Source organism: Oculina patagonica, chromosome 1 (genome assembly GCF_052425735.1).
Source record: "Oculina patagonica isolate OP01 chromosome 1, crgOcupat, whole genome shotgun sequence".
NCBI lineage: Eukaryota > Metazoa > Cnidaria > Anthozoa > Scleractinia > Oculinidae > Oculina > Oculina patagonica.
The window spans coordinates 47,775,341-47,793,222 of record NC_135758.1 but is presented as its reverse complement, the minus strand read 5'-3'; the positions used below and the strand labels follow the sequence as shown (position 1 = coordinate 47,793,222).

The 17,882-nt window shown below is 37.9% G+C and overlaps 2 protein-coding genes and 2 long non-coding RNA genes across 5 annotated transcripts in view; all 4 read right to left on the bottom strand.

The window, feature by feature from the left end:
- Positions 1–4,395, bottom strand: part of LOC144635253 (uncharacterized) — a 35,951-nt gene extending 31,556 nt beyond the window's left edge. Inside the window, exons 1-2 of the long non-coding RNA XR_013567336.1 lie at positions 4,198–4,395; positions 3,683–3,920 (exon numbers count right to left, since the gene is read on the bottom strand). This is a non-coding gene — a long non-coding RNA (uncharacterized LOC144635253). The remainder of the gene's footprint in view (positions 1–3,682; positions 3,921–4,197) is intronic.
- Positions 1–17,882, bottom strand: part of LOC144634777 (uncharacterized) — a 78,608-nt gene that overhangs the window by 21,359 nt on the left and 39,367 nt on the right. The window lies entirely within an intron of this gene.
- Positions 1,726–2,550, bottom strand: LOC144651024 (uncharacterized). The gene is made up of 2 exons (XR_013570245.1): positions 2,292–2,550; positions 1,726–1,980 (listed from the first exon to the last, which is right to left on the bottom strand). It is a non-coding gene; the product is annotated as an uncharacterized LOC144651024 (long non-coding RNA).
- Positions 6,547–17,584, bottom strand: LOC144634873 (uncharacterized). Of its 2 annotated transcripts, XM_078493921.1 has the most exons (5): positions 17,182–17,584; positions 15,707–15,747; positions 11,135–12,095; positions 8,533–8,583; positions 6,547–7,496 (listed from the first exon to the last, which is right to left on the bottom strand). In XM_078493921.1, exons 3-5 carry the CDS (start codon positions 11,972–11,974, stop codon positions 7,011–7,013), a joined length of 1,377 nt encoding a protein of 458 aa, XP_078350047.1. In that variant the 5' UTR covers positions 11,975–12,095; positions 15,707–15,747; positions 17,182–17,584; the 3' UTR covers positions 6,547–7,010. The 2 variants fall into 2 exon arrangements, with proteins under 2 accessions (XP_078350047.1, XP_078350054.1); XM_078493928.1 differs by lacking the exon at positions 15,707–15,747.

Sequence of the window (17,882 nt, the reverse complement as noted above, 5' to 3'; positions counted from 1 at the left end):
TCTTTGGTCCCTTCCAAAGATAATTCGTGTTGCTACATAAAAAGCGAGCGACCCTAAGCAAACTAAGGGCATGATCAATATTTCAGAATGTAGTAGAAAAAATAAATGTGTTCCATATCACTTCCACAATTGTCTAAGCAATAAGCAATGTCATCCACCATCTAAAATTTACGTTAAAGCAAAGTAATTAAAAGAGGACAACTTGGCTAACTGCATCTGAATTGTTTTCCACAAAATAAAATTATTGCCAAAGCTCAAGTTGAAGACAACTTGAAGGATAAGAGAATTTGGGGCGGTCTATTTTTCCCAACAGTATTGACATAATGACAGAAGTGATAGATGAACGAATTTTTAAAAGTGCAACTGCATCAGTGATTAGCTGTATAAGTTCACATTGTGTGTAAATAAAACCACACGCATACACACAGTCAGGTAGTTCCATTTCCTTGCTACAATTAATGGTGACGCTTATTCATTAGCTTTTTAATTTACTCTGACAAACCACGACAGCGAGCATTGTCAATAATGACTTTGTTTGACTAGAATCCCAGAACGGTGGAATGGTTCTGCACGTGCATCAGTTTGACATCCGTACCCAAAGGAAAAAAAACAACGCGAAGTTTCGTTCAGTTTACAGAATTTAATTGTCAAGCCTCTATTTCGATTTGAACTGGCGTCATGTGTTTCGTAATGAGGATGGGATCGTCGTTGGATAATCTTTAAATTCCAAAGAAATAAATACATATAATTGTTTTTAAGATCCTTTGGCGTCGGCTTCTTACTTGATAAGCGGCCTCGTCGCCATTTAAAACTTTTAAAAACTGTCATCATGTTTCCACTTATGACCCTCACAAATTAAGTCTCCTGGGGGCTTAGTTTAGTTCAGTTAAATGCATTCGCCACAAAAAAATACAACAACTTGAGGATTTACGGTAAATGCAGTAAAAAAGCAAACGCTATGTCCGGCTGTCAAGCCACTTATCTATTGTTACGTTTCACCAAACAATTTACATATACTTCAGTCTACTGTTTTTTCACTGCACGAAACACTTATTCTTTATATACACCTGATTGAAAAAGGTTCGAGAAAAAGTTAAATCATACGAACTATGGTTAAAACAACCTATAATATCATAGGGTAGTATCGTTTTTATGGTTTATACTTTTTTTCGACATTTTTTCCATTAGCTATCTGATAAAGCTGAACGTCACATGACTTTCCCTGGCCACTGACTAGCGTTTTTACTTTGAGTTTATTTATCATCACTTGACATCCTTGATTCACAGAGGCTCAGGTTAAGAGCTGATCAAGCTATTAACAGGATAAACACTTCTATTTGGGCACAAAATTCTCCTGTTATCTTGTTGTCGGTTCTTTTAACCGTTTCCGCGAGGGGTTTTACTCCGGATGCGTCTTTTTTCCTCCCCCTCAAAAAGCAGTGCCATCAGTTCCAATTCAATTTTAAAACTAGCTTTCTTTTCTCTCAGGGTGTAGTCTATTATATCCTGTTTTGATTGATTACCGCTTTTTGTAGAGAAATGTCATAAAAAAGAACACAATGAAGAATAATAAAAATAGACCTTGATCGTCCACCTTGAAAATTTTTACATAACTGAACCCATGCAATGCTATGGCATAGGTACATCTACCCGTAAGGCTTTTTCTTTTCAAATGGGTTTGATCTCACTGGAATTAAACTGTAAAACAAACAGTATTTCATGCCTCGTTTTTATTGCTTTATTTGTCCTTGAAATTTACATGGTACTGTCACAGGCTGTTCAACTTTACTGATTAAATTTTTGCCGCTTTCATCAGAAAAATCGTTTAATTATAAAGCTGTTCTAATCTTGCATGGTGTTTTATTGTCTTTTGCCTTCATTCGGGTGCCGTTCTTCATATTGGTTTATATTTCCTCTTTGGCAAACGTCCCTCATAGCCACACACATGTCCCGCATGGTACGTTCTTGATCAAACGAATCCTGAAAAAAAAAGAAGCTAAACATTTAATTGTAGTGAAAAACATTTCATATCATGGCCAGTAGATTATGGTATTCCTCCTTAGCTTTTGTGTTCCTTTTTACAGCTAGCCTGATCAACAAACAGAAGGAATAGGAAGAAAATGTAGACGTAAGATGGTTGCTAACCAAACAAAATAGTTTAATACATGTAGCAAAAGGCCTTGAATTGAGTTGAAAATGCTGAACTCTTCTGGAATACAATGTTTGTTTCAGACACGTTTGTTAATGGAAGTCAGCAAAAAAAAAACATTCTACATATCAATATCTACTACCTCCTTGAACACGCCTCTGCCCGTTATTAGTGGCAATGTTGTTGCTCGTTTTCCCTGAGCCGGGCCAAAAACTGCTTCATTTTCACAGATCATAGAAGCTGAGACTAAAATCCAGATGAGGAGAATAACAGCTCTAGGATCCATTATTACTTCGTCTGAATGTAGAACAAAATAGCAGAGAATAGCAACTGTTCCTGTTTTTTCTCAGTGTTTTATACTTTTTAAGCGATTATTATTTTCTCCTGTGTAAACCGTAGCGAACAGGTGAGACTCCAACCAGAACAAGGTCATGAATATATTTTAATATCTTTGTAATTAAAGCATTTTATTTAATGCTTATGTAATAACTGGGACTTCAACGAACTCAAATGGCACATAATAAGAGCTGATAACTACAACGGACTCGCAGACAGAGATAAACGATTTCAACTTAAGGAGGGTCTCAATGGGGTTAACCGTTAGCCGTAAAACGGACAAAAATTTAGCCGTTAGGCGAAAAAATTGGAAAATTTTAACCGTTAGCCGTAAAATATGTTAACCGTAAAAAATCGGTCAGTAATGATAAAAGCTTATAGATAAACAAAAATAGTCCACTTCATCGTCCCAGAATGGTCCTGAGACCTAAATTATGTTTTTCAATAATATTGATTAAATTTTAACATTTAAAAACAATTAAAATTAACTTTTTACTTCTGTTAACCGTTATGGAAATCAATTAACCGTTAGCCGTACAAAAGCCAAAATTTTAACCGTTAACCGAGACCCTCCTTAAGGAAAACTGGCAGGAAACATGCCTATTATTATTCTGTGGGCGATATAATTTTCTAACACGCAATGACTTAGAAAGCTAGTAATCAACCCATGAAGTAATAAGTTATTAATCGACACAAATTCATTGTAGGCGTTGACACAGTATGCGCTAGTCATCTGCTAATGTGGACGGTCGGGAGTCAGGACTGTCGTCTTTCTCCGAGGGGTTTGCTCCGGGGAGCTCCTGTTTACCACCCTAATCAGACAACATTTCTAAATTCAAATTCGATCTTAATAGAAGACCCGCACGAAAGCCAACTAAGGTAAAAATGTAGTTGACCTCTCTGAATGTAGTAATTTACATTATCCGGTCGCGATTGCAAAACGCTATTTTAATTTGTAGCAAAAATAATTATTCGAGAAATTATACAATACGTGAAACGCAATGCGAAAAGAACCTGACAGTGCCACCTTAAAATTATTGTTTGCAACGTGCACTATGTCACACCATTAAGGTCTTCCCCTATTCTTTCTGGCCTTTTGTATATAGGGTTTACCTCACAAGCGCAGACGGATAAAAGAAGAAAAACAAACAGCATTTCATGCACTTATTTAATGCTTTATTTCTCCTTGGAATTCACATGATTCTGTCATATGTTGTTTAGTTTAACTATCTTCGAATTTACCCAACTTAGCTACATTGACACATGATTTCCAAACTTTATTCGCTTATAAAGCCGGTTGATCTTGCATGTTGTTTTATTGGCGTTCGTAGTCATTCAAAAACTGTTCTTCATATTGGTTTGCATTTTCTCTTTGGCAAATTTCCCTCACAGCCACGCACATGTCCCGTATGGTACGTTCTTGATCAAACGATTCCTAAAAAAAAAAGAAAACAGACATGCACTGAGTATTAAATTGTAGTGAACATTTCATATCGTAGCCATTAGATTAAGGGTTTCGTTTTAAGTTTTTAACATCTTTGTAATGTACCGCTAGCCGATTAACAATCAGAATGGCACAAGATGACAAATATGTACATACGGTACTATTTGCTGAAAATCATGTGAAAATCTACTCTCCTTCATGTACATCTATGCCCGATGAACGTCAACCAAGAAACAGGCTAAAAAAACATAAAACTATCCTCTGCTACCTCGTCAAACACTCCCCAGGTCCCTTTCAAAGTCGGTTTTGCGTTCCTTTTTCCTTTCGGCTGTTTCGACCTTTTTCCTTTCGGACCAAAAACTGCTTCATTTTCACAAACCATACAAGCTGAGGCCAAAATCCAGAGGAGGAAAATAACAGTTCGAGGATCCATTACTACTTCGTCTGAATGTAAAACAAAATAGCAGAGAATAGCAACTGATCCTGATCTCCTCTGTTTTACACTTTTAAGAGGTGATTGGAAGTGTGGAGAATTTAAGGTAACTATACTAAGTTATCTTTCGTCTTTTGTGATGAATCGTTATTTTCTCCTTAGTAATACGAACGAAACAGGTGCGACTCTCAAAAAACGCAGCAATAAATTAAAGACTTAATTTTTGTAATTAGAAGTGTTATGTTCACTGTAATTAGGATTGCTATCAACTCAAATGGACGGCATAATCGAAGTAGATTACTATAACGGCTTCGCACACACTGGAGGGACATAACGACATTTTAAACAGAATTTTACCATGCTACGTGATGCGTTTTATGGAATTTATACATTATATACAAGATATAGTTTATAGCAGATGATTGCAAGTTAGTTAGTTAGTTAGTTCTCTTCGCGCCATGAGGCGCATAAGGCTGTAGATGATTGCAAGTGGGAGATCAAAATTATACTTAGGAAATTTAAGAAGTATATAATTTTTTAATACCAACACAATTGTTTGCATTGGAGTGCTTAAATTAGTTAATATAAGGGTGTAAATCGCTTTTATTGTGAGCCGACACCAGACAAAACTGAGTAATTGTCTTTATTATGTCCTCCATTCAGCTGGTAAACTTTATCTGAGAAGCACGCGATGAAAAGGAAGAATAACACATATGCCGTTTTCCCGATCTTATTTCCCTGCATAACGGAATATTTACATGTCTTTCCGCGGCTACCAAATTTGTCTTCACGAGCATTGTTACGGATGTTGTGAGCATATTAAAAAGATATTTGAATTTACTTAGTATTCAATTGACGAGTCTTCATTACACCTGCTAAGGCTGTTTAATTAAAAAATAATAATTCGTAGAATTTCAGAGTTGAAAAAACTTCAGTATTGTGATTGGTTGAGAGGTTCTGATGTTGACGCCAATTGTACTGTGTTTACTTTTCCATTATGAAAAGGGGGAGTAGCGGAGTATTATTAAACAAACACTAATATTACAAGGCTGGGCGGCGAGTTATATGCACGAGGCGGGAAGGGACATTAATAACAAATAAATCCTGGCCTATGTAGCAGTTGTTATGCTCAAGTCTTCTGTTAACATATGCGAACCAGACCAGACCTTAATATGGGAGGGGGGGGGGGGGGCGCTCTCGAAAATAATTTTTCTCGGCCTTACGGGCCTCTACTTGGCATAAACGTTAGCTGGGAGCCTGGGTCCCCGGGCCCCTCCCTTAGATCCGCCACTGCTAACAATATTAAACCATTTTTCCACCTTCTGAAACAAAAAAACGAACAAATGACCTAACGAACAAACCAAACGAACGAACGAACGAACGAACGTACGGATTGATCGATCGATCGATCAAAACCAACCAATGAACCAACAAACTAACGACGAACGAACGTACGAACAAACGGTAACTTTGAAATGACACTCGCTGGACCTTTAGGAAATTCTCGTTGTGTTAGGTTTTAAACGCCGGCGTTCGGAAATTATTGGTTTAATATTATTGGCAAAAGTTTTCACAACAATATTTTGTTACTCTTCAAACTTATTTTTAATAGATAACACCAAAACATAGCATTCACAGACTGATCATTGTCACACACTTGCCAGAGTAGCTTTATGCACGTGCATGCAACTCTCTTTACTGAAGCAATTGGTAAACTACTTCATATATGCACACACTAAGTTACACCGATTAAAATGCGCTTAAATCTACTCAGCTTTTAATTTATTGAGACTACTATTTTATCAAGCCCTTCTGCTAACATAAAATCACTTTGAATAGAATTTGGGCTGGTGAATTTAAACAGTCCAATCAAACATGTCATCTTAGCATTTCGGTACAAAGGAAAATTTTGTATTTCACTTATTCAAACCTATGTGAAATATAACTATCTGAAAAATGTTTTACCTAATAAACTTAATAAAATCATAAAGTAGTTTTAAACCTATTCTGTTTGACGTGACGCTTTGCATAGCTGATGTAGCTTATGTAGAATATAATTTATGTTATAAATTACCGAATTTAACCAATAGTATAAAAGATGAGAGTGATAAATGATCGTCGCAGTGAATTTCCAATTTAAGCAATTGGAATAAAGAAGCCTGAAAAAAAAAAAATTCAGGGCTTCAACGGGATTCGAACCCGTGACCTCCGAACCTCCGAACCCGTGAACCCGTGACCTTCGCGGAGGTCGAATCCCGTTGAAGCCCTGAATTTTTTTTCAGGCTTCTTTATTCCAATTGCTTGGAAATTCACTGCGACGATCATTTATCACTCTCATATACATCCGCAGTTCATATATGAATCATTTCATATACATTACATCAGTATAAAAGATATATGCTATTTTGATATCAACGACTGATTTAAACCGTATAATGTAAATACCAAAAGTTTAGAAAAATAGTTAATTTGGAATAAATATAATTTTCTTTGTGGACAATCGGGACATGTGTTTTTAGTACAAGATGTAGCTTCACTTACAAACGTTAACTCTCAATATTTGTTGGTTACAATAAAAATGAAAAACATATATGTATAAAATGTAATCCGGCACTTCGTATTGTTTTTATTTCAAACTAAAGTCAAGCTCACTCGACCAGAGTGGAGGGAAAACGCGAACGGCGAACACATCTTTTTCTTCTCCTGTCGCTTAACACGTCACTTCCGCCCGGCTGGCTGTTGTGACAAACGTCACCCACATACGTCACATCCACGTGTTTTCCTTTTTCCTTCCGGATGACAAATCGTACTTTCACGTTGCATTCTGGTCGCTTGCATTCCGCGCCTCCTCTGAAGAACACTGCTGAGTGGATTTTCCGAGAGTTTTCTGATCTCACATGATTATTCTTAAAGCGCAGACTGCACCATGGGTTGCTTTCTTTAACTTTGCTGAGGAAGATTCGAGTCCAGTCCCCACTTAACAATCGGCCACCGCTGGGGAATGTGTTGATTGGAATTCTCTTCCACTCCTCTTTCGTCAACTTAAATCTTGCTGTAGTTCCATCGATATTCTTTCGAAAATACTTTTCGGGTTTCCCATCCTCATCACCTTCATCCGACGAATCAGAATCATCCTATAAGAAATAAATCATTTGCAGATAGCATGTAAGCAGAAAGTAAAATAAAAAAAGGTTTAGAAGTGCTACACACTTCATTACCGGGTTAACATGAGATCAAGACATGCAAATAAAAAAAAATCACCAGTGAAAGTCACGCAAAGCATTTGGTGGGCATTTGTGTGACATTTCCATTAGCTTCTTGAAAATAGCTTAAATAATTGCAAATAAAAAATGTAAATACAGTCGAAGCTCTCTTAACGGACACTCTCGTAAGCAGACAGCTCTACTTACGGCCGGCCACCTTGTTAGAAACCCCGTTTTTACTCCCATACCGGCAAACTCTGTATTTTTACATTCTCGTAAGCGGACATTCCCGTAAGCGGCCGCGGACACTTTCCGAGATTACGACTTAGACTTTTTCTTTGTTTTTAAGCACCCGCAAGCGGACACCGCAAAGAAAATCATATAAAAACCTCTGTATCTTGTATTAATCAATCAACTTCACATCACCGTTCGTCGTTTGTTTTGTCGACATCCACGTCCGGTTACATTTCGAAACACCACTAACATGCATATTATCATTATGTTAGCTGGGCAAGCTCTCGTAAGCGGCCATCTATCCCCTACACCTCTAGTGGCCGCTTACAAGAACCATTCTCGTAAGCGGCCAGCTCCAGTTGCGGACACTTTTTTCGCGTCCCGAGGGTGTCCCCCTCCGCTTATGAGAACTTCGACTGTAGCTAAAATAATTGTTAATATTTTTAACTTTTACATATTTTTTAATTTAAACGACCCCACAAGCTTGTCAGCTTTTATCCTCATCGTGTTTAAAAAAAGGTCACTTACGTACGATAAATATTTTTACCGAATCAAGATCAGGAGATTGCTAACAATGTTTGGGCAATAACTACTTAAGTATCTGTTTTTATCAATTTTTATACAAAAAAATATTAGGTGCCAGTGGCCTAATAACTCGGAAAAACGTGGATAATAAATCTGCTTTCAAATACATTTTGCGAGACATAGCTGTTCGTTTATTTGCAAATCTTACCATGTCCTCATATTCTCTGTGCTGAAGGTCCACACGGGCCAATGATTCAACCTGTAATGAAAAAGATCCCCGTGATCAGTTATTGACTCAGCAGAATTCATTTATTGTTTAGTTAATCATCGAGGTGCTTTTTGTAACCAAACTTACAACTTTCCTGGTATTATTACAGCTTTAGAACATTCAGTACACGGACGGCCTCATTTCTTTCAAGTTGAGTTGTCCGTGACGTAGCTCCTTTTACTTTCTTAGACGTAACCGTCCCAGCGTATTTTCAGTTTTTTTTTTTACTTCTTTTGTATTTTTCTGCCTTAAAAACTGTTATTTTAGAGGTTTCCTTCAAATTGACTGCCGAACTTTGTACGTGTAAGCACACCGACACAGTTTGGAAGAGTGAAACTACACTGAATCTTCGGAGTCTTGGTCAAGAAGTTTGGACCCTTCACAGGTTTTATGCTACATCAACACAGTTAACATTACTTTAACTCGATAACTAGTGATCAAAATCTAAATTCTTCTTATAATAACAGTACAATGTCAAGCGGATAGCTTGGGAGATAATGTCTTCAACTACCACCAAATACTAAAAATAGGGCCCCAATGGGTCCATGTGTTTTGCTGCTAGAGCAAAGTCTTAGGGAACATGTTGATGAAAGACAAGTGAGTCGAGATTGAAATCCAACGTCTTTTATTGTCTGTCACTTGTGTGCAGGTTAATAATTGCACTATATTGTAGTCACTTTGTGTTAATTCAATCCTGATAATTTTACTGATCAATGTTATGTTGAAATCAAAGACAGCAAACATAATTTAATTACTAGTAAGTGAACGTAATGTCTGACATGATTGTCTCTTTGATAAAAAACAGTAACTCTTAACATTATAAAAAAATCTCAATGAACTCAATGTGATTCTTTTAGTGGCGTTATCTCACTGGTTACCGTTAGTTGTATTTGGAATCATTGTCACAATGGTAGCGTTTTAACAACAACGAAAAAGACAGAATCTATTGACCTTATAAGAACTCAATGTGATATATTATTAGTGACAAGACAGTGGTTCTTTAACCACTTTCACCCAAATTAAACACTGGAACAACTAACTCTTAACAAACTTGTTGTGTCACCCTGAGTTAAATATGCAAAATTCAGAAATTATAAATAATCGCACGCGCACCGGCGTACAACAACAGAAAGACGGCGTTGAACGTAACGCAAAGTTCATTTTGAAAGCGAAAGTTTACAAATAATTATTATCATTCGTCAGTCATCCCTTCACGCATGAACACTCGTCGAATTTCAGTGTCTTCACAACAAGATCGGAAGATCGATAAGGACCAATTTTTGATTCTGCGAAAGTTCGTTTTCTTAAAGTTTTAGAAATTTGTGAAGTTGGAGGATTCACTGAGGACTGCGTAGCCGAAGATGCAGTGGCTCGCTGGACATCAAATTCTATTTTTCACGGCGTTTAATTAATCTTCACAAAATAAACATGTGGCGCCAGCGCGTCTGGCAGTCAAAAATTCATTTTTCAAAAAACTTTCCCTTTCCAGCTATTTTAGCGGGGCTTATACTATAGTACCTACCTGTCAGTCGTAGAAAAGCTGAAATTTAAGGATGAACTGTTTATTAAATGAAGACCGTATTATTTTTTAATAACTAGTAAACAAACTGGTCGCCACGCATTTAAACACGAACTGACGAATGTTGCATCTGATGCAGTGAATCTGGTGAATGAGAACTTCCTTTAATATTTCTTTGTTTTCGACGGTGTGCACCACTGAATAAGTTTCTTTCCCATTGTGATGTTACTAGTATTAATTCGTTTCTAGCTGTCTTTTATATAGCTCGAATACAGCTACAATTAGCGGTGCAGCCTACCAGCATGGTATATTCCTTTCCAGCTGTCTTTGCGTGACAAGTTACACGTTCATACATTTTATTTTAAAATATGAAGTTCAGAGTTAATACAGTACTAGTATGCTGTAGACAGTGTAGACAAGGTGAGGGTAAGTTTATTTTCAAAGCGAAAGTTTACAAACTGTGCACTAACCGGTCCTTTGGAGAAAATATTTATGACCTTCGGCGAGGTTCCAAGTCTTCGCTCTTTTCGTAAATGATGAAAACTGCAGAATAATTTTCTCATAAAACTGGAGTGGTCGCGCCACAGTTTGTTTTCTTTCCCAATGCGATATACTTTTAAATCGGTTTTCTGTTTTCCAACGTGTCCAACGTGGTTTGCGTTCGAATACTTTGGCCCGTAACTTCGAATGCGATCAGCGCTACGGTTCATTGGTTTCGATTTTGTTTGTTCATGGATTTGATTGACATCGGTAGTTCAGATTTCTCCTCTGTTACGGCACTTACACCTTACGGCACTTACACCTTACGGCACAAACTTCAGCTCTCAATGTGTTTTGCTTGCAGCCATTGCGGCTGCAGCAAAACACAAAAACGAAAGATTCAGTTGGGAGAATAATAGTAAAATTTATTTCGAAAACTTTACGGTGAGGATGACAGGATTTCTTCAGCTTCAGCCGATGGTTTACTTCCTCAACAGAGAAGCGATTTTTTTATGACAAAAAAAATGTTTATTAAATGATTACCTTTGCAGCTGACATGGAGTCATTCCAACTGGCAGGAACCATGATCACTGATGGTCGTTCATTTCTCAAACCAAACGCAGGAATATGAGATGAACCGTGAGAAGTTTGATGACACGAACAACCACACGTGTGCCTTGGCTGAGGGCCTATCTCATACGTTGTCATGGCCCTGTGGGTACCCCCGTACGTATTCATTTGGTAAAGCGATGCTTTCTCTTGGCTCACCATATCATAAGGTTGCTGCGATCTTTTAGGGTCCATCTGGTCGCCTAGCATTGTCCCGTAACCACTCGATTGATAAGTAGAATACCCCTCGGGCACAACCGTCTGTTTGCTTGATACTGATTCATAGGAGTCAGGGGCGTAGCCATACGTCCCTCCGGTCCCCGCTTGATTATCTATCCCCCTGTCTTGAGTTCCCACGGAATAATAATACACTTCATGGCCACCGTTCTCGTACACCGGAACAGCCGTGTACACATTCAAGATCTGACCCTCAGGAATTTCCCCAACAGAAACACCAGTAGCGTATGCTTGATTTGACACCTGTGCCTCGATGGTACCAATCGATTTCACATCGTAAGGACTCGTGCCGTTAGTCGTCGTTCTCTCGGGGATACTCGTATTGACAAAAGACGCCTTTTTGTACTGATCCAGTTGAGAAGTTGCCATGGTTACAGTATTGTTGTTATCTGGGGGTACAACGGCAAAACTGTCCACGTGTCCATTTGATTGCTTCTGAAGACACAAACGCTCTTCTTGGCGGCAGTCAGTGACATCATCAACAGCAATAGGCTCAAGTTTTGGACACACACTCGTGATGTCATGTAGCGAATACATGACGATGGAAGCTCACTGTCCTTCCAAGCCAATCCAAAGATTCTAAGCGGCTGGATTTTCCACCACTAAAGCATATCGTCCTTCAGAGATTGATAGGCGGCAACGACAACCAGACCGTAAACTAGAACGAAAAAAAAAATGTCAGTTTAAATTACTGGATTTCTAGTCTTAATCTTAAAAAAACGTGCCTGTCAAAACCCTCTACCGCGCCAAATTTAGCGAAAGGTTTTCTTTTCCCCTGGAAGTTCTTTTGTTGTCAGTTCTGCAACTACATGATACGAACGAATTTTTCCTCGTTTATGGCTGTTATTAGGAAGCGAAACAGTGACTTGATGTGGGAAACAATTTCGTTTTCGGATAGCTTAATCTGATAATGGCTATTGGAGTAAATAAATTCAGTGGTCATCCATGGTATCAATTTTTTTCCTGTTTTATTTAAAGGGACTATGTCACAGATTTGAACTAATTTACTGAAACTGTTAACGAGCATCTTTAACTGCGGATGGCTCGGATGGAAACGGATTGCAATTTGGAAACGTTAGGCAAACGTTTTCAAATTGTTTCCGCGCGTCTTCGAAATATCGATATTTATAGCCGTAGCTTGATTTCTATCCGCAGATTAAGGTTGTATATTTCTTTAGATGTTCAAAGATAAGGTTTATTTAGGGTTAAGTTGGCTACCGCTAATTTCAGAACAGTTTAGACCAAAAATCTGCGAAATCCCAGTGACATAGTCCCTTTAAGAGTAAAAAAGCACTTTGGTTTTCTTCACTGAAATGTCCTTTTAACTGTATTCACTACAGGTCTCTTTCTCCGAAAACGTTTCGCCCAGGCAAAAAACAATCTGGCACTTAAACAACCATTTGTACTGACTCAAAAACCTTTATTTATTAACCTTTCGCCGTTTTACTTTCTTCTCATCACCGCAAAATAGCGAATTAGAAAACCAAGGTCATTAGCCTGAAGCCACTGATCTGTCAGTACTGAATACGAGCCAAATGTAACGAAAACACTAGTTATTATCCAGCCAAAACAAAAAGAAGTTTGGAGATTCATATCGGTGGAAAATAAATCAACAAGTTAGTATTAAACACACATGTTTTGTCTTTGTGAGATTTTTTTGGAAAGATCTTCGTAAATAAATTTAGTTTGGGTGAAGGTAGCAGGCTAAAAATAAAAAGGAAACGTAAGATCAGAAATTATGTTCCTCAGTGTTGTTTTATTTCATCAGTATTCATGCACGTACAGCGGTTCTGATTTTACCCACTGGCTACCTTGCCGCAGTTGTCTCAAATGGTGGATAACGCTATCCACCGGATTAATCGCTATCCAGTGGATAAGTATTGACCAAACATACTATGCTATCCACTGCCACCGGATGGTGATTTATCCGGTGGATAGCGTTATCCATCCTTTGAAAACTGGGCCCTGGCTATCAGAAAACGTCGTCTTGAAATAGCTGTATACACAGTTGCAGTCGATTGCAGGTCCTACTGCCTGCGTGGCATGCTGGTTGGATTTCGGTCTGCGCCGCAGTTAGACCAGTTACACTGAGCAATATTGTATAAATTATGATAATTTGTATTAAATGCCAAATTCTCTCAAGAGGGGGGCGAAGGGTTTATGCGTGACACGTGAAAAGGGCAAAAATTAGTCCGTGACGCGTGAAAATAGGGCAAAAATTAGACCGTGACGCGTGAAAAATAGTTAGAAAAGAAACGTGATCCGTGAATTCTGCTGTTTCAAGTATACGTGACACGTGAATTTGGTTAAAACTTGTGCGTGAAACGGGATCACGAACCCCCCTTTGGTACCCTCTCTCAAGTTGCATCACGAGAACTGTACTGAGGGCAATGGTAAGAATTGCTACTTGAACTTCGAGTAGCCATTTCCTTTTCTCAATACTTCTCAATACAGGAAGGAAATCGGCATCACGGCTAAATATTGAAAGAGTTGATCCTATGAGACGAATAAAACCTTTTGTCTTAAGTTTTTCCTCGATATTTTTACATTATTATAAGCCTCTTATGTTGGTTTTGTTGCGTTTTAATATTTACTTTTTTGTATTTTTGACAGTTTCAAAACGAACCCTTTCTGTTTAATTGAGGACATTTCAATTTCCAAATGGGAAAAATGTGTAAAACACATTCCCTTGCGCCCTCGACGGTCGCGCGAGCTAGCTCGGCAGTGCGTTTGTGATGAGACTTGGGTCACCTTTTATGATGTTTCAAGATTTTAAATAGCAATTACTGCGTGGCAATAAGTTCCGCAGTGGGATCATGTGATGATAACATGATGGGATTAAACGGCCATTAAACACCAGGAATGTTGTAGCAAATATTCAAGATATTAAATCAAATCTTTATTCGGCTTCGAAAACATGCTCTGCTATTCATATTAATGATTCACTAAAGCTTTCACTTTTCGTTTTAGGGCAGTTGAAAAGAAGGAATTTAAGAGGTAACATGGCTATAATTTCTTACACTTGACGAAGCTTGTCATATTCATCACGCAATTGCTTCAGCAGTTGTATTTGACCGCTCTAAACTTTACACTTTCCAATTCCGTTGGGCAATGTTTGGGATCAGAACACCTAAAGCCCAGTTTTTCGACATGAACTGCGATTACTTCTTCTAATCGGGCGGAAATGAAACGATGTGTAACAATATTTTCACCCGCTGATTAAAACTTACTATTTATATCGTCGTAGGGTCAACAGGGACGTGCTTACAGAGCATATAAAAGGCTTTGTTTTTCATAAGTAAGTGAATAATTTTGACTAATTTAATGTAAGTATTTGCTTGCTTTCGATTGGAAATTCAGTTTAAAATTAGTCGAGACACACGGCCTCTGCTTGAGAAGATGTTTTTCTAATCAGTAAACCAAACGTAAAATTTTAAGAACGCCAATCTGCCTCCGGCATTGAAAACCGCACGTTCAAACAAATACTTAGAGTTATGGCCCGAGTCACGTGCAGATTATTCATGCAGATAACACTACTGCTAAGGGGCAAAAAATAATCCTAATGTTTAGAACTGAAGGAATTTAGTATTTTAGTGCTGACCTGAGGAAAATAACGATTACAAAACAACTTCAGCGATGTGCAAACAAGAACCGATAATTATTCACCTACACGTGGAATGAATTGAAGTTGGCATAATCACGCGTTCGGTGATTTGCATCATAATATATTTTGGGACGTATTCTAAAACCCAAGCTTTACAGCATTTTCAAGATAGGATAAAACCGAAATGATGTCGAAACTGTTGAACTTAAACTTTAGATTCGACTGTAGAGTGTGATTTTTCTTGTTGCACTACAGGAATGTGATTCCGTGACTCTAGCCTGCTTTAGTGAACTCAAAACAAGCCGTGTCAAGGTCTTCTCTAACCTTCCTGTGCTGAATATCATCTGATTCTGAGGTATTAGAAAACTAAAAAACTACATGAAACTAAGCCTGATAATATACTATGTTCTTACCGGGGTTTCGAACTCGTGGGATTCTGAAATTAACCATCGATTTATCCGACCGTTCGACATTAACAGTATTTAATATAATCAGTATACACTGACGCAATCACCGCGAGTAAAAACACTACTTTCCTATGAAGCTTATTGACACTGACCAACTTGTAATGGTTATTAAACAATAACAACGACAAACTAAACACTGATTACTGACAAGGCAACTGCTATAAGTTATAAGTAGGCGAAAAACGGGCAAAAACGTACCTTTAATTTGGAGGCGTGCCGTTCCCAAGAAGCCGACGTACCTAATGCATGGTGTGACAATGACAACAATACTCAAGCTGGGACAACTGAGAAAGTTCATGGGAGGGAGGGTGGGGGTCAAGGAGTTGTCAAAAGGGCAACTGAGTTCGATTTTATCTTGTTTAGACTGCTTTTATCGCTATTCTAAATTAAAATCAAATTACCTTGTTGATGAAGTGAAATTACTTGGTAGAATTTTTTTTAGATGTGTATAAGAACATGTCACTCCGTTACTAATTAAAGGAAGCCGCACAAATTTATACTAGTAGGCGAGGGCACGGGAGCCCTTGAGAAGCATGTCTTTGATTGACATATAAACGGAAAAAAACGGTTCGCACATGACTGAGGCATGGTGTGGATGAGCTGTCATTTTAAGTTGATCAAAAACGTGCTGAGTAACACAGGCCGGCGTGGGAAGATAAAAAAAACAATGACAGGCAACGCAATGTGTCTAGTCTTAATCCAAGACTCTTCAATTTCTAAATCACATATTGTCATTATGTTCGCACAAGAAGCGACGCTGTACAAGCTGTTTAATAGATATTTGTACGCAATAAGTTCCGGTGAAACAGCTGTGTCTGGGCAACCGACGATGAACTAAGCGGAACTTATATATTCAATGAATGTTGTTCCTTTAGCACAATACCGATCGATCATTTAACTGGTAATTAATTACAAAATTCAAATTCCGTTTTCAATAATGATCAGCTACAGTTGAATCAGTAACTGACAAAAAGTGGCCAAACAGATGTGATCGGAACATTTAATCGATTCTAGTTCAATGTAGCAATCAACAAAACGAAATAATCGCGCCGTGATGGTCGTTCTACTCTCGCCACATGTTGTTTTTATATGGAGTTCTCGAGAATAAATTTAGATAATGACAGCATTTGCATTACAGTGCAAACAATTACCACGTTGAATATATCTTCAAAACGCCAAGATGCAATGATCTTTTTTTTCGAGGAGTGTAAAGGAAAGTTAATAATTCACAAAGTTATCTCAAGCTGATAAATCTATTAAAATGAACTTGGTTGAACATTTTTTCCAACGGAATGTGATTGATTCCGTGATTCCAGCCTGATATCGGAGAGACATTATGGAACGCAATACAAAGCCACTATAATTATAAAGTCTTCCTCTCGCTACACGTATGCCTGTCTGTCTATCCTAAACTCAAAGCGTGATAAGACAACACACAAGAAAACTTATGTTTCTAAAATCAGGAACATCTAGCTTAACGTTTGGTACATTGCCACACAATTGATGTAAAAGTGTGGGAGTTCAATCTCAGGTTTCAGCGGAAATTAACTCTCTGCAAGCAGGCTTCTATAAAATCTATAAACCGCGACAGCATAACGGAATCACAGTGACAATCCCACGCACGAATATTCATTTACCATGCTGAATGTGAGTTCCTAAATAACGATACTTACTCAAAACGGGTAACTTCAGGAGAAAATACAGATGTAGAACGGTGCGCATTCAAAGACCCTTCAAAGAAACACGAGGAACTGAAAAACGTGCCGGATCTCAGTCATTAATGCATTAGACGCTGCTGACCTATATCGTGTTATTTGAATCCCTGGCGGGCGGATGATGTAATCTCTGGGGGACTGGGAAGTTGTTTAGTTAGCGAAAGAGAAAAGTTCAACCATGAAAGACGCACAAATTAGGAAATCATGAGCCCACGACTTAACATTCAAAAGTGTAGAATAAGCCAGTACTAAATTTGTCCTGCCTTTCTAAAAAAGGAAAGTACTTTTTCAAACGCTCCATCTGAATAAAAATCGTAAAACATGCGATGTTAACATTAAATTAAACCCCTGAAAGACACAATCAACCAAAGCAATTACTGGCAAAATATATAACCCCCAAAATATCCTTCGTCTCTCTAATGAGTAACTCACCGGAAAACAAGCAAAGTGATCGGGTTGTGGTTTCGGGATGAATTTATAAACAATAAAATAGTTTGTCAGGCGCATCGAGAGGGTTAAATATTGTGATTATCCCACGTGTTCAATAGTAGTCAGTCTTATTAAAAAATTTTTGTCTCGTTTTGGTTTATCATTTTCTCTTCGGTATGTTTCAGTCTTAGTAAACTATTGTTTTGTTGTTCGAATCGATTTGAAGACAA

Excerpts from the sequence above, each read along its gene's own strand:
- LOC144634873 (XM_078493921.1), bottom strand. The coding sequence starts at position 11,974 with ATGTATTCGCTACATGACATCACGAGTGTGTGTCCAAAACTTGAGCCT. Across the intron at positions 8,584-11,134 it reads ACTCCATGTCAGCTGCAAAG|GTTGAATCATTGGCCCGTGT; the intron begins GTAATCATTTAA and ends TTTTCATTACAG. Across the intron at positions 7,497-8,532 it reads ACAGAGAATATGAGGACATG|GATGATTCTGATTCGTCGGA; the intron begins GTAAGATTTGCA and ends TATTTCTTATAG.